Source organism: Ixodes scapularis, unplaced genomic scaffold (assembly GCF_016920785.2).
Source record: "Ixodes scapularis isolate PalLabHiFi unplaced genomic scaffold, ASM1692078v2 ptg002228l_1__unscaffolded, whole genome shotgun sequence".
Classification (NCBI taxonomy): Eukaryota; Metazoa; Arthropoda; class Arachnida; order Ixodida; family Ixodidae; genus Ixodes; species Ixodes scapularis.
In genome coordinates this window covers 269,348-291,323 of record NW_024610236.1, presented here as the reverse complement: position 1 = coordinate 291,323, position 21,976 = coordinate 269,348, and the positions used below count along the sequence as shown (strand labels likewise).

At 47.5% G+C, this 21,976-nt stretch overlaps 1 protein-coding gene across 1 annotated transcript; it reads right to left on the bottom strand.

The window, feature by feature from the left end:
- Positions 1–2,822: 2,822 nt before the first annotated feature.
- LOC121834652 lies at positions 2,823–7,985 on the bottom strand. Its single transcript, XM_042288367.1, has 2 exons — positions 6,459–7,985; positions 2,823–6,337 (listed from the first exon to the last, which is right to left on the bottom strand). Exons 1-2 carry the CDS (start codon positions 7,983–7,985, stop codon positions 2,900–2,902), a joined length of 4,965 nt encoding a protein of 1,654 aa, XP_042144301.1. The 3' UTR covers positions 2,823–2,899.
- Between the last annotated feature and the right edge of the window lie 13,991 nt (positions 7,986–21,976).

Below are 21,976 nucleotides of genomic sequence, written 5' to 3'. Positions count from 1 at the left end.
AGAACAGATAGCACTAGAAGCAAGAAAGAGCACAATGAAAGAAATATACATTTCTAAAAGACATCGCACACCAGTTTTGATCAGCAGAAACTTCAATGTTTCGTAGACAAAAAATATATATATATATATACATTTTTTTTGTCACTCAGTTGATAGATTACTCGTTTTACGGTTTCTGTGCTTTCCTATCAGCTGCAGACCTTTTCAAATCAGGTTTTTGCAGATCTCTTCTTTTAAAAGGCGTAAATTCATCAGGGTTCATATCAGAACATCTGGAGGAACTTCTTTCTAGCCGAATGCTGGACAGAGAAGGTCTCCGACTGTTCTGTCATGAAAGCACTAAGATTCTTCATCACATCATCCTTGTATACCAGATTGAGAATGCACGCCAGAAAGCACAAGCTCACCCACAAAAGTAAGGCAAGGGTCTGTGAGCAAAAACAGAGCGCCAAAAATGCCTGTGTCGTCCTGTGAGCTTAACACGTGGTACGGTTCGATGTGCCTGCAAATTTCAGGTGCAACGTCGCTCATACGTAAGAAAAAGCGAAAAAAAAAAAACGTGTGCTAAGTACTGTGTTCACGGGGTTTCTGCCGCACAAGACTGAAAATCGTAACCAGGATCGCACCACATGGAACGGGCTTGAAACGAAAGCGACGGAAAACGAAACTTTACCTCTCGGTTCGGAACACCTTTCGGAATAGAAGGAACGACAAGACTTTCGACTTGCTGGAGTTCCCGCACCATTTCGCAGCTGAGTAGCGCCAAGGTATCCTCTTCCGAGAGCACCAGAACTTTCGAAGTTAAAATTAGCGCGGACCGAGAGAACACCACGTTTTCCGCAGAACACTCGGAGCTGACGATCACGCTCATCGGCTGTCGGCGACTGTTGCACCGGTGGCACCGGTTGCGCCGTTGCTGCCGTTGCCATGGCCACCGGCCCGGCGGCAATGCCGATCGTAACGCCATATTTTGAGGCGGTGGAAACAAGAACCCTACGCTTCAGCGCAGAAAGAGCGCCCCGAGAAAACATGGATGTTAACGGCTGTACCCGTCCTAGTTGCCGGAGAGGGTGATCAACATATTTGACGTCATCGTGACGTCATCCTGACTCTTGGCGGCCTCTACCGAGGTTTCCTTGAACGCCGCTGGCTGCGTGAGCCTGGTTTGGCGTGTGAATTCGCCCTGTGTGGCTGCTACGGATGTCTGCTTCTTCAAAGAAGCCCAAGAATTTTTTGTGATGCGTTTAGTGTTCGGTTCTACAAATGACAGATTGTGCTACATCGTGTTGAATCTTCCTTCTCGTTTTTGTGTTTGAGTGGTGGTTTTGCCGTGGCCGTGTCGACATCTTTCTCGGATTACACCTTTCAAGTCCCGTCTCGTCAACGTAAGTGCGCTGCAACCTACTTCGCGACAATTGATCGTTTTCCTAAAGGTGTTCTTCATGGTTACCTCTAGAATTAGGCCGTGTCTATCTCCTGGCAGCCGGGACAGTAAGTGTGCAGAATGTTTCGGCATTGGTGCGATTGCGCTACAAGCAGAAAGTTTCGATATGCCGCCGACAGTTTTGACATGTCGTCAGAAAACAACAACAGAGACTCTTAATTACGCGTTCCAAAATTTGACGAGCGGGTTTACGAGTCGTTTGTAGAAAGATTGTTACGATTTTGCGAAATACTGGTAAACAACGCTTAGAGTTACACGAAGTATACTAGCGCTTTTCTTGCGCGCATGGAAATTGTCTTTCCCAATATAATCAATTTGCAGTGAAAGCGTCGATCGCAACCGCCGACACACGCAAGGAACTGTTGCTTGCCGTAAACTCGGACGGAGCGCTCGCCACACATTTCGGATGGTATTGCTCTATCCGTTGCAAACATACCGGGTTTCCCAAATAGCAGCCAGGCTCTTTAAATTGACCGCAAAATTCTGCGATTTTGTGCAGCTTTGCCCACAAATGGTCAGACTTGTACGTAACGCGTTACAAGTAATTGATTACTTGTAATCAATTACAGTTAAGTGTAATTTTGTAACGCTTCAATTACATTTGTCAAGCTGTAACGCTCGGAGTAATTCAATTACTTTTTTTCTGTAATCAATTACAAAATCAATTACACAATTACCAATTACATTTTTCATCCCACAATTCTTTTTTGTCACAAAAATCAGCATAGTCACTCAGCCATGGAGCAAAAATGATTGACATTTTTTTTTAACATCTAAAAAAAATAAAACTAGGATTAGTCGGCAAATCCTTTTTCCTTTTACGCCACGCTCTTCTACAGGCGCGCCACCAGCCTTGGCTGGGGAGTTCCGGATCTCGTTGCAGATTGCTGATAAAGTCGACGGGAAGCGGGAACTCCCTATTGACTTTTTAGTGGGCTTTGTTCCTTAGGTCGACGCGTCAGCTACACGACAAGGTCCGGGTCTGAAAACAAAAAAGGGAACAATAACCAAACAAAATTGTGTACGCAATATTTTACTGTGTTTTTGTGTATTTCTCTCATCGCAATAAGAAGTAACGTGAAAGTAACTTGAAAAGTAATCAATTACTTTGCAGTAATTGTTCAATTACTTCTGGGAGGCAGTAATCAGTAACGGTAATCGGTTACTTTTTTGACTGTAGTAATTGTAATTGTAATCAGTTACTTTTTTTCAGTAACGTGTACAAGTCTGCAAATGGTGCTTTTTTTTTTTTGTAAAATTTGCAGAGCAAATTTTTTACTTAAGGAAAAGTAAAAAAAAAATGAAAGACGTTTACAACTCCCTGTAATGCCCAATTGGTAATTAGAGCGCAGCTCTTGAGGAGGAGGAGGAGGAGGAGGAGGAGGAAAACGTTTATTGGAACATGAGGGATGATGCTGATGATGACGGAAGTGGAGCCTTAGCGGGGAGGGTTCCTCATTCCAGGATCCCTAGAAGCTGGCCAGCAAGTTTGGCCCTTTCGAGCAGCCTAAGCTGCTCTCCGGGGTCCCTGCTCCGCAGCAGCCTCTCCCAGCCGGCTTGGCCTTTTTCTTCGTCTTGGAGCTTGGGAAGCTCGTCGTTATTCGTACATTCCCACGTGGAGTGGTAGAGTGTCGCTCGGGAGCCGCACCAGGGGCAGCTGTCGTCTTCGTACCTGTCCGGATCCACGTGTCTGGCCAGCACCTTGTTCGGGAAGTTGCCCGCCTGGAGTCTCCTCCATAGGGCGGCATCTATTCTGTCGAACCTGTCCGCGGGCTCCGGAAACTGGAATCGGCAGGCCTTGTAGTGGTCAAGTAGCTCCGAGTAGCTCGGGTTCACGATAACGGTTTTCCCCGGCTGCGTCAGACCGGCCCGGAAGGTATGAGCACGGGCTCGGTCGTCTGCTGCCTGGTTACCCGTGACGCCCGCGTGAGCGGGAATCCACGCGATTTCGTGCGTTACTCCAGCACTTTTCGGGGTGACCTTATTTATAAGTTTGGCGGTTCTCGCTCCAATCCTGCCTTTTAGAAAATTTCGACAGGCCTGTTGAGAGTCCGACAGGATGAGCATGCTACTGCCCTTCCTATAGCCGTCCATCATGGCGAGCGCTATGGCTCTCTCTTCGGCCTCTTCCGTCGTTGCCCTGGGCATCGAGCAGCTATTTTTCTCCATCTTGTTTTTGTCCAGGTATACGGCTACCTTTGCATCCCGGTCCGGGTAGTCGGCAGCGTCGACGTACGCCACCTCTCCCTTTTTGGCTATCCTTTCGTAGTACCTGGCTCTGGCTAGTCTTCGTTGTTCATGCGTATCCGGTCTCATGTGTTTTGGTATGGGTCGTACGATGTACGTATTTTTCGCCATATCGCTTAGGTCGGCCGTTCTGGTCGCCTTTGTCCTCACGTCGTTGAAGCCGAGTTTGGTCGCCAGGCGTCTTCCGGTCTCGCTGCGTCCGAGTCTCTCTTTCTGCGCCGTCAGCATGGCATCCTTGTGCTCTCCGTACGTGTTAGAGATGCCCATGGCCATGAGTTTTTCGGTTGATGTGGTAATGGGTAGTCCTAGCGCTAGCTTGTACACTCCCCTCATTTTGCAGTCGATCTTTCTCTCTTCTGTTTTGGTGATCCGGTGGTACGGCATGCAGTAAGTGATCCTACTTACGACGACGGCTTGAACAATCTTCGCCACGTCTCGTTCTTTTAGACCCCACTTCCTGTGGGTGACTCTCTTAATCATCCTTCCCATGATGTCTATGGTTTTGGAGATCTTTTCCCATTGTAGCGTGGCTTTCCCATTATGTTGTAACCACATACCCAGCAGCCTTAGTTCTTTCACTTCGGGCACTGTGTGGCCTTCTATCGTGACGTTGATGGGTATGCTTCTGTCGTACCTTCGTCCATGAATCCTCAGAATCTCTGATTTTTCGGGCGAGCAGTGGAGTCCGCTTGCTTTTGCCACCTCTTGTATGACTTCTGCCGCCTTTTGCAGCCTTTCCTCCTTTTCTCCTAGCGACCCTTTTGTGATCCATATCGTAATGTCATCTGCGTATACCGCGTACTCTATGTTCGGGATCTTTGCCAGTCTCTCGGATAGCTTGAAGAGCGCTATATTAAAAAGTAGGGGTGACAGCACCGCTCCTTGCGGCGTCCCCTTGTTGGGCATGTCGAACGTCTTAGTCTTTGTGTCATCAATCTGGATGGTGGCGCTGCGGTTTTCCAGGAAGGAGCGTACGTAGTTGTAGGTCTTTTCGCCTCCGTTGGTGGCGTTCAAGTTGTCTAGTATGGCGGAGTGGGCAACGTTGTCGAAGGCCGCCTTTAGGTCTATGGCTAGCACGATGTGCTCCCCTTTGGCGGGGATTTTGCCGCTCAGCACTTCTTCCCTGATCTGAAGTAGCACGTCTTGAGTGCTCAGGTGTGGCCTAAAACCGTACATGCAGTGCGGCATGAGCCCCTCTTCCTCCAGGTAGCGCTGTAGCCTGTTTTTCACCATGCGTTCCATGAGTTTGCCTACGTTCGACGTTAGCGAGATAGGTCTCATGTTGTCTATATGCGGTTTTTTTCCTTGCTTGGGAATGAGCTTGATTTGCGAGTGCTTCCACTCTTCCGGGACTTTTCCGCTGTTCCATACCTCGTTAATAAAGTTTGTGAGTTGCTTCTGAGTCTTCTGCGGTAGATTCCGTAGCGTGGCGTTGGTGATGCCGTCCCTCCCCGGTGTGCTGTTGGTCGTTTCGGCGGCGGCTGCCACCAGCTCCCCAACGTCAAAGTCTCTGTCAAGACTCTCGTTGGTTCGTCCCGTATACTCGTTTCCGGTTTCGGGTGTCCCTTGATCCGGGACGTACCTGTTCTTGATGTATTCTAGCACGTCTCCTTGGAATTTGTGTACAATCCTCGTGAGAGTTCGGTTGGTTTCGCCTCTTGTCGATGCCGGGTCCGCCAGGTATTTGAGCAGGTTCCAGGTCTGTTTTGTTTCCAAAGTGTTCTGCAGTTTGTCGCATTTTTGCCACCAGTTTTGTCGCGCCAAGTCATCGGCGTACTTTTCTATTTCCTCGTTGAGTTCCGCCACTCGACGTCTCAAATTCCGGTTCAGTTTGTTGATTTTCCACTTTACAGTCAAATTGCGCCTTTTCTTCCACAGCGTTTCGAGTCGCGAGTCAACTGCAGTGACTTTTTCGGTCAGCTCTACCTCGTTGGTGTAGTCTTCTTTGGCTCTTTTTAGTTCCCTTGTCCACCGCGCAAGGTCGTCTATGGGTCTTGTTTCCACTTCCTGTCTGAACTTTCTCCAGTCTGTTCTCTGATTCTTTCCTATGCGTCGACGCTTGGCGTCTGCCACTACTTCGATCCTAATGATGCAGTGGTCGCTTCCGAGGGTTTCTTGCGTGTTTATCCATCCCGCCGTGGCTCCCCTGATCATCGAGAGGTCCGGGTTTGTGTCTCGACTCACGCTGTTTCCCACTCTAGTGTGGCAGTCTGTGTCGTTGATGATCGTTAGTTCGTGCATCTCGATTAGCTTGAGTAACTCTTTGCCCCTCTTCGTGTCCTTTACGTAGCCCCATTCCGTATGCGCCGAGTTGAAATCTCCCGCGACGACTATCGCGTTGTCCTTGCCGGCCATCTTGCATGCCGTTTCCATGATTTCCGCGAGGTCCTCGGTCTTGTAGCCCTTGTGTTGCGCGTACACGTTTAGCACGAATGTGCTCTTGCCTCCCTTGTTGCTAGGCACCACTTCCGTCAGAACGTTCTCTACTTCTTGCTTTGTTTCGTGATGTATGACCGTGATGTTCTTATTGACGAGCGTGGCGACCCTGGGCTTGTTCTTATCGTTGCCGTAAACGTAGTACCCACTCAGATTCGCTTCTGAATTCGGTTCTTGCAGCAAAATTAGGTGCGGTTTTTCCACTTCGTCCTGTAGATAAAATGTAAAATTGCTTCGTTTTCCTCGGTAGGCTCTGCAATTCCACTGCCACATCAGAAGCCTACCTTCCATACGGTTGCTATGCCTCTGCTTTGGCTCCTTCGTTGCTCACGCAGCTGACATCGCTTTCGTAGCCGTCCTTTGCACATTTCCTCCTAGGCGGGCCCGCCGCCCCGTCCAGTAAACTTGCGAGCATCTGTTCAATTTTAGCGAATCTTTGCTCGAATTTGTTTTCCAGTTGCTCGAATTTGCTTTCTAGTAGCTCAAACTTGTTCTCGAATTTGTTGTCTAGTTGCTCCTTTCTTTCCTCGAGCGGACCCTTTCTTTCCTTGGGCGTCTTTTTCGGTGCCTCTGCCGGCTTCGGCTGAGTTTTCGGCTCGTCCGTTTTGTTTTCACACCGTCTTCGGAGAGTCTCCAGTTCTTTCTTGTGCTTCTCTTCTTGTCTCCAAGAGTTTCCTTCCAGTCTTTTAATGGTTTCCGCCATCTTGGCGTTTTGCTCCTCCATTTTATGGAATTGTTCCCTTTGTATCTCCATTGTTCTCTGAAATTGTTCCCTTTGTATCTCTGCCACCTTCTTTAGCTCTCTAATTGTCTCCTCCATCTCGGAAATTTTCTGCTTGTCCGATTTCTCTCCCTCTATTGTGGGGTAGTTGGCTTGCCCAGTAACCCACCTCAGCGTAGGGAAGTCTTCTATGTTGCTCTGCGCCTCCGCCCACGCCTTCTTTTTGCTGACGTCGGTCAGTGTATCAGTAGTTTTGGGCTGCACCTTTTTCGTCGGTTCTTTGTATCGCTTTTTGCACTCCTTGTCCCCGGTGGGGTGTTCCCCTTCGCAGAATGCGCATCTTGCCCTGCAATTCTCTTCGCCTTCCGCGTGCGTTCGGCCGCAATTTCGGCACCCCTTTGCGTCTGGCGTGGGGCATACGTCACTCCTGTGTCCCGGCTTCATGCAGACGAAACATACTTGCTTCACCGGCCTGTATTCCCACACGTGTGCCATTTGCCCGTATAAGCACACTTGGTTTGGCAAACGGTCCCCGCTAAAAGTGAGGACCACAACTTCCGTATCCCTGATTCTTCTGGCTTCTATTATTTCAATGTCGGCGTACTTGCCCCTTACACTGAAGTTTTCTCCCAGTTCTTCGTCTGTAAACTCTTTAGAGACTCTGTATACCACTCCTTTTACCGTGTCCTCCATGATGACTTTAGCTTTGAAGCTGTGCTTCTTCCCTTCGATCTCAAGTTCTTCGATTTCTGTCACCGCTTTCGCGATGTCTTCCCTTTTCGTGCTGACTATTATGGCGTTGGTACCTTTCAATATTCTTGTTGTGATTTCCTCATCTCGGAGGGCATGGTTTCTTCGGATGGCCTTAATTAGTGCCTTGCCTACGGATCCTTCTCTGGTGTCTCCGAGTTTCAGACCCTTTTCGGGTCTAACAGTAATTTTTATCTCGTCTCCCGGCATCGGTCCGAATCTCCTCCTTTTTGGCTTCTGCTCCTCGGTTGACCCCATGTTGTTTTTGACATCGCTGGTGGACGAGCTGACTTTCTTATCCTTTTTTCTAATAATGTAATTCCAACCCCTCTCGGGTATTCCGCCTATTCTTTTCTCGCCATCGGCGGCCGTCTCGTCCATCTCCATGCCATCCCCGCGTGGGGGTAGGCTTGTCTCTAAAATGTCGATATTGCCGGTAATATGCGACCCACTCACGTTTCCGTATTATCCTTCTTTTCCTCTCGTCCTCCTTCCTTCCGTGGTATCAGTCTTTTCCGGAAAACAGGAAAATTTTCGCGTCGTTCGGTGCGAGATGCGGAGCCTTCGTGGAAAACGTTCGTCCCCGCCGCAAACTTCTTCTTTTCCGGAGGAGGAGGAGGACGGTACGGAGGGGACGGTATGCTCTCCTCCTCACCCGTACCCTCTCTTCCTCCCTCCTCTTCTACTCCTCCCGTGCTCCTCGCCTCCTCCCCTCTTCTCCTCCTCCCTCTTTCTTTTCCTCCTGCATCCCCCTTTCTCCTCCTCGCTCCCGCGCGGTGCATTATGGAAAACGTCCCATAATGCAACGCGCGCGCCACCGCGGTGCATTATGGGACGTTTCGCCATCGGCGTAACCATTATGGGACGTTTCGCCATCGGCGTTACCGCTAGGTTACGCCGATGGCGACGCCACGCGTCACGCCGCGCGTTACGCCGACGCGTTACGGTTACGCCTACGCCGACGGTGACGCGTCACGCCGACGCGTTACGTTACGTCGGGGGCGACGGCGACGGCGACGCCGACGCGTCACGCCGACGCCAACGCGTCACGCCGACGCGTTACGCCGACGCCGCTCAAGCCGGAAACCGGCGCCTCAGAGCTGCGCTGTAAAGATGAAAAAGGCTTAACTCCTACGGAAATGGTGGCTTCGCTGCATTTCCATAGGAGTTAAGCCTTTTTCTTTTTTTTTTTTTACTTTTTCCTCGGGTAATTTTTCTCTTGAAAATTTCACAAAAAAAAAAAAAAAGAAACACCATCCGTGGGCACCGCTGCACAGATTGTGTTTTTGGCCGCTATTTGGGACACGCGGTAGAATCATCGTATAGCAATGAAAAGGTATGGCAATCGAGTGAAGCGAACGAACAAATTGATTGATTGATATCTTTCTTTCTTTCTTTTGTGTTTTTTTGCTTCTTTCTTTCTTCTCAGGAGAGCCGCGGCGCCGAAGAAAGGCAAGTAGCCCATACCGTGAAGGCCCGCGGCGCCGCGTCGAACGACGATGAGATGATACAGACCCCTTTCAAAATACTGCCCTCTGTAGACCCGTTGCTCTGGGGCAGGGGGCGCGAGCGCATCCGCAAGACGCGACCATGTTATGATGGCTGAACCATCCAGGTGGCTCCGTAACGTTTGATTTTGCGCGTGCCACGTTTGAATGCAAGCATCTGAAGATGCGCGATAACAAAACCTCTAAATAAAATTAAAAAAAAAAAAGAATTAAGCAGCTCGCGGCCGCAGCGTCCCATTAAACATTCCTTTCATCTTTGCCTTCCTTCATAGCTTCCGCGAGCGGGTATGTTTCACTTTACGTGATAGCGAAGCCGAAGCTACTCGCAAAAGCACGTCCTCCTGAAAGATGCTCGCACTGCACGAGCGCGCGTGCTTGACAGAGACGCTGAAAGCTCGCAGCTCGCTCTTGTAGCCTCTGCTACGCTGGCACTTAGAGTGGAACGGAGTAGAAAGAAACTCTAGTGGGGAAGCGTATTGACGCATGTTCGAAATCCGAGCCAAATATTCTATCTTGCTCGCCTGGAGCGCTGCTCAAAACTTGAGAGCTACGGGCCTGTTGGCCGTTATGGACTTCCTGCGCAATGGCGGACTTCAAACGCAACGTCACGGCGAAGTTTTGCGTTTAGTTGGGTTAGAAAGCAAAAACCCACCCACAAAAAAGGTGATGAGCGCAGTGACGTTGCACTTCCGATGCTATTTAATAGACTCGTCAACTCATGTTGTTGGCCGCGCTACCGACGTTCCCTATCTTATGGAATGACTTGCACGTTCCAGGATGTCAGTCGTTCCGCCATTGTGCAGTGATTCTGACCTTCTAATAATCAACACGTGACTTTCGAAACACAGAACGACTCGTCCGTGTCGGTCTGTGTTTGTCCCTTGTCCGTATCCTCAGTCTCGGGTTTACAACTATGTTCAGTTAAATGCTCTTACCGTGCAGACGGGAATGCTTTTCTCTTTTTGCAGATGGGGCATTTAGAGAAAATGGGCTTGAGGTTGTCTTCACCGTCGTACAAACACCTGGTGCAGATAAAATGCTGGCATTTTCCGTAGACCACGTTAAGACTTGGCATCAAGCATATTGGGCAACTGAAGCTGTATGGAAACAACGTGGATACACTCTTAGGAAAAAGGGTATGGATAGTCCTCCCTTAGGGGGAGGAACCGTCTTGTAACCTATGTTCCTTTAGAAAGAGAGAAACTTTCGTCCCTGAAGCAGGGGAGCAACCAGTTCCTCCGTCGCCTGCATCTCATTATGGCGGCCCTGAATCGAGCAAATCGAGCTCAACAAGGCTTAACGAGGACGCTACGTCTCGTGTACGGGACGAGAGCAGCAGCAAATAAAAGCGTAACACGAGCTTTCCGCGAACTGTGTTTATTTCCGAAGCCAGATTCCCCCCGCTGGTAAAGAAACTTGCGTTTCGAAAGCAGTTAGTCAGTCTTCTCGTCGACAGCACTGCGATGTTAAACGGAGACAACCGATACACAGTTATTTCGCGCACTTTGCGTCTTACCTTTGGTGTTCCTCGAGTCACAATTCTTTTGCCAACCGCACATCACGGAAAAATGGCAAACCAATCCGCGAAACCAAAAGCCGCTCTCAAAAGAACAAACTCGAAGCCGCTGATTATCGCGCGTGAGAGAAAGTTAAATCGCTTGCCACCAGATGGCAGGGTCAAGCAGAGTAATTGCAAGTTGCAAGAGTAGGTGGCGCTAGGTACCGCCCAATTTATGTTCTACAAAAAATAATTTCATTTTCTCAGACCATTATTGCGCATGAGGATCCTTACTATACACATTACTCATACTACAAGCATCAGGTAACATACATTGAGCACATACACATACATGGCACATACAAACATCACCACAGCGGCACACCACACTAGCCCGAACACTACACCCGTGCTCTGCGTTTCCGTCTTTTATACTCGTCGTTTTGAACGTACAGAAGTTTTCGGTGACTGAATAAGCAATACAAAATATTACCAGCATGTTGATTTTTTTACAGCAATGTCATAACTCTGAGAGTGTTTAGAATGGCTCAGGGGATGAATATCTTTTTAAAAAGCAAACGCTCGATCAAGCCGTAATTATTTCAAAGCAATAAATCAAGCCGCTCCAATGCGGTTCGAAGCCATGAGTTTGTTTCCCCGCACGGCACGTCGCAGCCTCTATTTCTATTGTAGTGTTTGTTTTTCTATTTGTGCTGTTCCCGCAAAGCTGCAATTGCCGTCTTGAATTAATCTCTGTAGAGCGGAAGTGATGCTTCACGGGCTGAGAAATCGCTTTTCGAACAACTAGAATGCAGCCAAAGCCGTGACTTACGGCAGGTGTTAATGTACGGAGCTACGCCGTGGCGAGCTCGAAAACTTCTGGCCTCATCCCAGCGCGCCACTTGGAGGGCAGTTTCTCCAGGAACCGTAGTATATTTAAACAGCAAAATAAAAGGTAGCTTCTTTTTTTGGATTTTACGTATTGTTTTTTAATGCTAAAATTCCACACAGTAAATATACGTACTTTCCGTCACGATTTCGTACTGTTGTCCTTTCCCCAGAGAGCAACTGCTCTCGGGGACGAGACAACCGACAGTCACATTGGCCACTGTACAATAGGAGCTTACACTGTTCAGACCAGCGTTCCAACATGACTATCCGCACGTCGATCGACTGCACCTAATCTCTCAAGTGGTATTAAACTTTTTAATGTAAAGCGGAATGTCAACCTGCGACACCCCGCCCCCTCCGATCACGGCCCGACCAGTGACATCCATGCTCGACGGTTTACGATCTCATCTTGTTACACCACTGATACGCGAACACACGGTCACATCGGCGATAATTCCAGTCTTCTCCTCACAACCCACAACACTGCCATCACGATGTTGCTGCTATGTTGCTGACACGGGTGGTTCTCATTTGAACCCGTTCGCATTTCTACCTTCTCGTTTTTACCTCCTCATTTCAACCCAGCGCAAAACAACTTTCGCGTTTCTCCTTTTCTCATTTAGACCGTTCTCAAAACAAACTTTCGGGTTTTGACCCTTCTCAAAACGACTTTTCTCATTTTAACCTTTCTCATTTCAAATTTTCTCAAAACATACTTTCTGGTTTTGACCATTGTAAGAAAGATTTTTCTCATTTTAACCTCTCTCATTTCGAACCCAAATTAATCCAACATCATAATCTCGCAATCTTTCTGCGGTATTTATGGCGAATTCGGGTAATTAATTGCCTTCGAGCCCTTGCCTGTGGCACCGGCGACCAAAAACGCGCCAGCGGCGCATCACGTGACCCTCTCCACCCGAATGCAAAGCACAATGAACTGGCGTTTTTATTTGACTGGGTCGCGAGTGAGCTCTGTTAACTTCTTCTTCGATCATTCTATGGTACAATGAGCACGCTGCATACGCCAACAACATAAATTACGACTCTTTGAGATGTGTTTAAACAGAAGCGGCTTCACAAAACTTTTCAAAATATTGGCATTATCACAGTCCGTACAGCTGACAGAATATTAAAATATAAAATCAATTAAAGGGCAGAATAAACTTCGTTTGGATTTTCGATTAACTGTTGCCATGGAGGCTTGCCAGTGTCGCTTTCCATATTCTGTTTACTGTTAGGAGAGTTTTAGTAGATCGTTCCCATGGCTCCGATAACGATACTCGATACTCCGCCACCGCCTCCCTTGCGCATGCATAGTGTCGTTATCGGGGCTATCGGGGGTATCGGAACGATCTACTAAAACTCTCTAGTACCATTTTTTCAATCCTCAGTCTTCTCATTGCACCTCCCTCCTTGAAATTGTAATGCGTGTTCAAGTTTCAAACTGCATCACTATGCATACTTCTTTTTTTTTCAGCGGTGTAATAACTTGTTATTATAGAGTTGTAAAATAAAGTGATGTATGATGCAGCCCGTGTCTCAGAGCAAACATACCTTGCTCAGGCTGGATAAATTCTTCCAAAAATGTTGACTTTCTTTGAAACATAAATTATCATTCTCTTCGTTGTTTTTGCTATCTTGTCTAAGAGCACAAAAGGGTGCCTGTCTCGATGGCTTCGTTTGCCACTCGAACCCGCTATATTTGCCGCCTCAGCGAGCATTGTTTCGTTTGGTTCCCTATCCCGATTCGGACGAGACGATACCGGATACAGTCTGGCAGACAAGCTGCCCGACCTCTTGGAGCTCGGGAAAACTTCTGCTAGTAAATTGCCGGTACACGCCTTAGAAGCGCAACCCGAAAAGCTTGCACCCGCCAGCCTTTGACCACGCGAACGCCCTTGCCGAAGATATGGGAAAACTTTGTTTCAGGGAAAATGACCACCCGAATCGGCCATTACAAGCAATAACACACGACTAGCACAATGATCCATCCGCTCCACACGACGACATCTTAACGACATACAGCGACAGAAGAGAAATGAAGTACCGAATCTGCGCTAGCACTTTTGAAACCACGTCACCATGTGACCACGTAGCTACGTCAACAGACTCGGGGTGGCACGCAGGCATACGGAAAATTGTTTCATGTGCTATGCAAGAGATGGTGCCGCTTCGCTCATCTTCAACCTTCATCCTTCAGCTGTTTTTCCTTTTTTCTATACCTCACTACAGTGTTCAAATGACAACGGGTTCAAATGAAAAAGGGTCGAAACGCGAAAGGTTTAAACGCGAAGGGCGTTTTGCGAATGGGTTCAGACGAGAAGGGTTTAAATGAGAATGGGTTCAAATGAGACGGGTATAAATAAGAAAGGGTCGAAACGCGAAAGGTTAAAATGAGAAGGGCGTTTTGCGAACGGGTTCAAACGAGAAGGGTTCAAATAAGAATGGGTTGTTTCGAGATACACCCGCTGACACGCACAAACACAGAACCACGTTGAACGACGGTTGCACTCGGCATCGGAAAACAGAACCGAACTCAGCACGGAAGGCACCCAGGCAGCCGGCAGCAAAACCTGCCTGTCTTGGACGCAGCTCCTGCCATTTCCATAACGTCGAAAACGTCGACACAGTTCCGCGTGGTTTCGCTACTGTAGTACCGTTCCGCGTGAATCCCGCAATCCGGAGACGGCCACCTTACCCGGTGTATGTGGTGCTGCTGGCACTGCTCTGGAACTTCGCTGTTTCTAGCGGCTTCGTTCGCTCTTTTGATAAAAGTAGTGATAAAAACGTCAATGCCACCGAAATGTTCTGCACGTTTAGACTAGAAGACGGAATTACAGGTGGCCTTCGCTGCCGCTGAAGCTCAATCAACTCAACAGCTATTTATTAAACAACGTGCGCGACATGCTCGAAAAACGAAACTGAAAGAAGATGAGTCGGGGGGCGGGGGGGGGGGGCGAAAGCTTTCTCCCGTCTGCCTGGAGAAGGAGAAAAACGTTTCGTTCCTCCCCTTTTCTGGTGTCCGCTTGGGGGCGCGCCAGAGAAGGGAGGAAGACGCGCCGTTGCTTTTTTCCTCCATTTTTTCTTAGAGTGTAGCTTCGTTGGTCGTAGGGGGTTAATTATAGGAACAAAATAAGTTGTACTTACGCTCGATCGAAGTCAGCCGACTCCATGCGTTGTACACAGCACGCACGGTTCCGCGACGTATGAGCCTCCTGCGTTGCCCAGGGTGTGCTGCGAAAACGGACTTGTTAGGACCTGTTTTGGGTAGTACAAATTTTAGCGTCGCAAACTGTCACGCATGCAGAAGCGTGCCTGCGCGTGCGGAGCGCGGAGCTGGCGGAGCGCGAGATCACGGTGAAAATACAAAGAAACAACAAAAATCCGAACACCGTCAAAGCTAAGACGCTAAGAGCGTGAGCCAAGAGATGCCGTTTCACGCGTTCCGAAGTAGACATGAAAAACAAAAAAAGAATGAAAGCGTCGCGGTCACGAGTGTTCTGACGTCACCACCCAGAGATAAAAGACGCGTGTCCTAGCGGTGGCGTCATGAATTTGGCCCTTTCGATTGTCTTGCAACGTTGAGTCTGGCCGATTTCTGGCGTCCAAATGTGTTTTTTCGTTCTTCAGCACCACACAGAATTAATAAAGCTCCACCAACGTGCCATAAGTAGTGCGAGGCTCAATCAGATGAGCTTGGATTACCGAAATTGGGGGCGCTGCAGTTTGTACAGAGCTTCAGCGCAGGAGGCCTATGATACGATTGTTCGATTTCACTTGACGTGACTTGGCGTTTATATTGTATCAGCCAGACGAAGAAGAAAACGAAGAGAGAGAGAAAAAATAGAAGAGAACGCTCAGTCGGACAGAAATATATACTACTTTAATATAATTAGAATAGTGTCAGACAAAATATAAACCTTTACAATATGTAGAATATTCTACTCGGGGTCAACTTTTTCTGGCATTTCTGAAGTAGTGAAGAATGCGCGAGCACAGCTGTGATCGGCGCACAATGTGCGCGAGCACTCGGGCACCCGTAGCTTTGGCTTCATTGTTGTCCTGAAGTGCAGACTGGTTATAGGCGATTCTAGAAGGACATTGAGGCACCCTAGGCGATTCAAGGAAAGCGACTAAACGCCGACATGTCTCTACTCGTGCGGAGAAGCCCGTGAAATTGTAGGCTTGCTAAAGCTTGCAATTACACGGGGCTTGTTTTTGCTCGTTTCTTGCTTCTTTCAGCCGTGAGCATGGTAAAACCCAAACCAGATTCCTAAGGATTCACCCGAACCAACCAAATTGAAGCCACCTAATGGCGGCGAATGCATCAGCACCCTCTACAGGCTTAAAAGAAAAAGGTACTGTAGTACCCTCCTAAAGGGGGTAACCAACTTCCACACAGGGCAACCCCTTTTGGAAGTAACGTTACTTCCTGCAACGAGGGTGCAAACTTACCCCCTGGGTTAGGGTGCAACATTGCCTCCTTTTGGAGAGAACCTTAGTTGTTTTTGGGGTTAAAAGTGCATCCTTTCAATTTCAGCTTTTACCTCCTTTAGGGGAAGCTTTAACCCCCTTGACGATAAATTCGAGGGTGCTGCTTTTACCTTCTTTTGGAGGCAACAGTAGATGCTGGCTGGTTTTAGCTCCATATCGAGGGAACAGTCGCCCCATTCGGGGGCAATAGCACACGCCCACAGTTTCAACCTTTACCCCCTTATGGAGGGAACTATGATCCAGTTTGGGTTAAGTTTACGATGGGGAAAACAGCTCAGAGAACGCTGATTATGAAGAACAAACACGACAGGACAGTGCTGTCCTGTCGTGTTTGTTCTTCGTAGTCGGCGCTTTCTGAGCTCTTTTCCTATCCTGTAAAACATCAACCTACTGGCCCAGTTCACCACCTTATCACAGGTTAAGTGTACACTTGATGGGATCACTCTTATCCGCTAAAGAAAGGTACTATGGCCCTTTGTGGGTGTGATAGTACACGCTTCAAGGGTGGGCCTTATAATAGATGAAGACGGCAGTAGTTCTGAAAGTACATGACAATGTTTTATTGTGGCTGTCATAAACAGAATGGCATAAAAATCAATGGCATGACTAGACATCTTATAAAACTTCTAAGATGGAACCACTAAGCGCAATAAAGGCATCTGGAACAACACTTTCGGGGCTCTAGTTCGCGACAGTCAATAAAATTATCACAAAAAAGTGCATAAACAACCAGTTTCTACCAGGCAAATAAGAGTGAATTCTTGGAACACTGCTTGAAATAGCGAAGCTTCATATGGGTGAACTCAAATGACTGAGTCTTGTACAAACCAGAATCGAAATAAACACACCGTGATATAACAGATTCAGTTTAACACATTACAAAAAGCAATACACACCAAGAAATGACTAGCAATGACTAGTGCGTTGCAACTCAGGAACAGCAGTACTTTGTGCCAGTCCTATCCACAGTAGTGGAATGAATACTGGAGTGAAGGAAAGCAGACTCTGGGATTTGCTTATTTAATGTGGAAATAAGAAAGGGCTCGTATCTTCTGCTGCTAATGAGCCGCAACAAATTACCGCAAGGGCCAAAGGAATCTAACTCACTTCAAATGAATTGCCAAAATCAGTTTTGACTATTTTGTATTTACACCTTGCAAGCCATCAAAAACCATTTTGTATTAAAACTTTGCAAGCACAAGTCACTATGAGCATGTAACCACAACCCTCAAAGGGTTTCAGGCACCAAGTATGAAGTAGACTGAATTAAATAAAGTATGCCAATGCTGCACAAAGCAAAAAGCAGTGATTTTTGAAGTTACAAAAATGTGACAATAAAGCAATATCATTGCCCTTCTGCAACTCTCAGAATCAACCATCATGTCTTATGTCACACACACACACAAAAAAAAAGCATTAAACAGATGACATAAAAAACAAGTGCCTAAACCTGCATAAAAAGGCATTTAAAAAAGAAAAATACTTTTTGACATTTCTTTTAGTTTGAAAGCAATGTTGTTCACGTGACTGCATGTTTAACTGTTTCAGAGCAATTAAGTACTCCAACGCAATGAATCTGCTACTGAACTAGTGATGGTACTCGACGTTAAAAATGAAGAAGAGGCAGAATGCAACCAGGACTGCCTCGGCAAGCGACGCGGCTTCGAGGTCTCCCTCCAGTGGCACATAGCTGGGCACCTCAGGATAAATTAAGCTTGAGCTGACAGCCACCGGGTAGATTGCACTGCCTGCCTGGAGCCAAAACAAAATGTGGAAATCTTGTGATGTGAAATTGAAACCTGTCATCCCCAATTTAAAGAAACTGTGAAGAAATATTAGATTTTTCTAAGACGCATTTGGAGCATTTGAAGGGCCACTGATTCCAGCATTGAAAAGCGTCAACCATACTTACCAGACGTGACCAGTTTAACTGTTGACTAACCACCATTGACTAAAATTATCACATGGCGGGTAGTAATCGTAGATTAGTAAGCACTTTGTATTCAGCGGTCATGTTTAAATTTGTCACCCCGATCTACTTAGGTGACTAACAAATCTTAGTCAAAGGGGTACAACTACTGTAGCAGGTTAGCAGTTACACAGCAGCACAGCCGACTCCCATGACCGCCAACCCTAGCTGCCGAACTTCGGCAAATATGTAAATATTTTTTCCGAAGTGATTTGCGATATTAAAATTGAATGTGTTTTATTTAGACATGAGAAAAACAGCACACAAGGACGACAAAACAAAAAAATAACGCAAAAAAAACACACTCAAGCGCTTTGTGTGTCTTAATCTAATTTATTTACTCGAAGTATACCCTCAATTTTCTCATACACAAAGAAAATATAAAAATCAAGAGCCTCATTTCAAGTGCCCAAATGCGAATAAAAAAATGAAACTAAAATATTTGACTACGCTTACCTGCAGAAAACAGTGTTAAGAACTGTCACGAGATGAGTCCATGGTAGCAGGCATCCAGTACCCTCGACGAAATCACCTTACAGCGTTGACGCAGGACGAAAGTAATATATTCAATCAACTTCAAATAATGAAATTTTGAGTCGTCTAACTCGCCTACTGAATGATCAGACTTTTATAAATGCCAGATCACACGCAAAGAAAATGCCAAGACAACAATATAATTGCTAGTCTCGCTGCCGGTAACAACTTAATGACCTCATTCCGTAAAATACTACTATTAATGTTTGTGAAGCGCACGAATAATTAGCCCAGACATTTATATTCGGTATTTTAAGGTATTGTGACGTGTTACCATGATATTTATTGAACCTCGTTAAACTAAAAAAAAAAAACTTTGATATTAAAAATATATGCTTAACATTGACTTTTAGAAATATCAGTGACGTCGAGAATTAATCATGCCGGTTGGCCGGTACCGCCAAAACACCTGCTCTACAAAAAAAAAAAAAAAAAAAACAGCAATTTTATGAGATTTTTTAATATTTTATCAGATCCTCAATTTAACGTCGGACGCGACACAGCAACGGCCCCAAAAAGAGAAAACCACCCACCCCCTCCCGCTCTAAACGTAGGCCACCCTCGATTCACAAGGCGTCTTGTCGCCCGGCCGCCCGGCTCCAGGCTCGCCGGGCCACCGCTCTCCCCCCTCCTCTCCCCGCACACATATACACGGGGAAAAGCTCCTGGCTACGCCACTGGTTAGCGTATGTCAATGTTCTAATTATGCGCTAGTGCAAGCGACAGTCATTCTGGTTCTTGCTCTTCATGAACTCTGATGGTCTAAACCGTGTCTGCGTTCGCGCACACTAATTTTATCGAACGCTCGACGCCTTCAAACGTGCCAACATGTCCGCCAACCCTTTGTCTAAGGAAGACGGGGGTCACCTTCCCGGGGCGGTCATAACCGACGCCAACTGCAGCCCACGCAGAACATTTCCTTACCTGCATACGGTTCATACGGCTTGGATCTTCGACTGAAGTCAATGCAGCGCTCTCGGTGGCTTTGTAACACTGTTGGACAAAATACTCAATAAAAGTATTTAAGTTAACTTACTAAATACCTGCTTCGTAAAGTTTTTAAAATACTACTCAAGTTACTTTCATTGTAAAGTATCTTGAGTAGAGTACAAATACATATGTAATTGAATTACTTTTGAAAATACTTCCGCATTGCGTAATCTGCGTCGACGTCAGTAACAACGACATTTATACAGCTTCGCACATCTAGTTTACCACAATGGTTTATTAGCATGCAACAACATAAAACGAGAAAAAAAAAGTATTGTAGAGCTATTTTATGCAGTCCAACTATAAGGAGCAGGATTTTGTCACGAATGACAAATGATGAGGCGGCAAATAACTGAAGAAACTAAACGTTTAATGGGGCGAACTTGTGCCCAAAACAATAGAAAAGGCTAGCATCGCAGGCGTAGATGTCGGCGAAACAGCAGGATCGAGCGCTGGGGCGAGACTGACTCCGGATCGCCACGCGGAGCACCTTTTGTACCCGCGTGGGTTTCTGGAACATTCGGCGTAGAACGTTCGGCGCGTAGAATATTCGTAACTCGATCAAACGACAAGGTTCTCGAACATACGAGAATGTCAAGTTAAAAGAATAAATAAAAAAGGAGTCCGCTCTCTGGAATCAAACCCGGAGCCTCCGCGCGGGAACCAAGCGCAATAAACATTCGGCCACCCGTTTTTTTTTTTTGTTTTTTTTTTCTTCTTTTTGTTATTTGGCTGCGCGCTCGTTCGGCAACGCGCACAGCAATGGGGAATTGTAGTAGACCGCTTCAGCAGCCCGTTAAGCACCCAGATAGCGCTCCGTAATCCGCCACAAGAACTTGAACTATGCCAACAAGGTAGAGGGGCTTAGAGCGATAAACCGGGGTTCCGGTCTGCACTCGAAAGTGACCCCCATAAGGCGGCTGCCATTGTACGCAAATCTGACTACTCGTCACATGACCAGACCAAATACGTGACGTCACAGGAAAGATGGCAGCGCCCATGCAGCGGCTGGCCCCAGCTGGGCCGGAGCTTGTCGGATTCTTTGTTGGCTGTCGTTCGTCTCGGCGAGTTGATTTCAGACGCGGAAGCCGTCATATGAGGCCGGTCGAAAGCGACTTCAGAGTTCAGCGTGGTGTCTGTCGTAGGTATAACGTGAAAACACGGAGGAACGGTGTGCATTTCGCTGGTGACCGACGGGGATATTGCCACAGAAGAATCTGCCCTACGTTGCTCGGACCTCGGATTGATTCGGATACCGCTAGGATAAAATTTAAGGCGACGTTTCTGAGCTCTGGTTGACCATCGGAATCTTCGAGGTCTGCGGTGAAGCGTGTGCAATATATTTGGACACACATATAGTTTAGCGACGGAAATTGCGTGAGTCGTGCTTGGCAGTGGGCAATCGTGGTGCCGCTTCGTTCAGATGACCGAAGGCTCACTTTGGTTGTGCGGCGCACCGGAGAGCTGCCTTGAAGCTGGTAGTTGCCGTGCCGTGCTAAATGATGCTGTGCTGCTTCCCAAATTGTTCTGGCGTAGATGTGCACTTTCACGGAGCACAGGTGTGCGGCGTACCGAAGAGCTGCCTTTAAGCTTGTAGTTCCTGTACCATGCTTTAGGTGATGCTGTGCTGCTTCCCAAATTGTTCCGGCGTAAACGTGCACTTTCACGGAGCACAAGTGTTGCAGTTGATATTGATTCCGCTGGTCTGTCGCACGCTTCGTCGACACAAAAGTTTCATCAACACTCGTTACGCGAATTGCAAGCCGTGTGGACATTTCATTGCGCGTGTTACCTACCCAGTCCACCCGTTCACGCCGCTTTGCGACAACAGTCTGTAGCGGCTTTACCAGAAAAGTGGTCCCACATCCCTTTCAGTTCAGTTCGCCCACGGCAGTCGCCAAACCCCGAGGGAGAGAATTTATTCGGACAGAATGCCACTAAAGCAATGCAGCTTCTTTAATGGTCAGGGAAGTCTCTCTTCTGTCAGTTTTGTTATATTGTCACGGGTGCTTCCTCCAGTCCTATCTTCTATCAATATTTACTATTCTAGAAAGTTCCAGGCCATGCTCAGCTGTCATCGTATGTTCTGGTGGAGGTGCTGGGTACGTTACCCATAGCCCTTCACTCTGTGTGCACCTTGGCGGCTCCTCAGCCGAGTTGCCCGATAACGGAACACGGGTGGCGGACTATCCCGCGTCTTACACCCTTGGCGAGCCGTGAACCAATAACTATCCCGACCCCAGCAGAAATACCGCAAGACGAGCAAGTACCGCAAGGACGAACCTCGAAAATACACCACGAAGAACCTGAAATCCGAGTCCTTCGCTGCTACCAGCAGGAACCACCGGGATTCGGTCTTTTGCCAGAAAACTTCGAAGCTGACTAAGCTAACAATGACAAACCTGTAGCAGTGAACCGCGTCCACTCCCACCATTGTTTGTGTGCCCGTCGCACCTCACACCTTTCACGTATGGTGTATAAAGATGTCGAGGGC

Coding starts and splice junctions, on each gene's coding strand:
- LOC121834652 (XM_042288367.1), bottom strand. CDS start 7,985: ATGGAGATGGACGAGACGGCCGCCGATGGCGAGAAAAGAATAGGCGGA. Junction 6,338..6,458: donor ACGAAAGCGATGTCAGCTGC/GTGAGCAACGAA, acceptor TTTTATCTACAG/GACGAAGTGGAAAAACCGCA.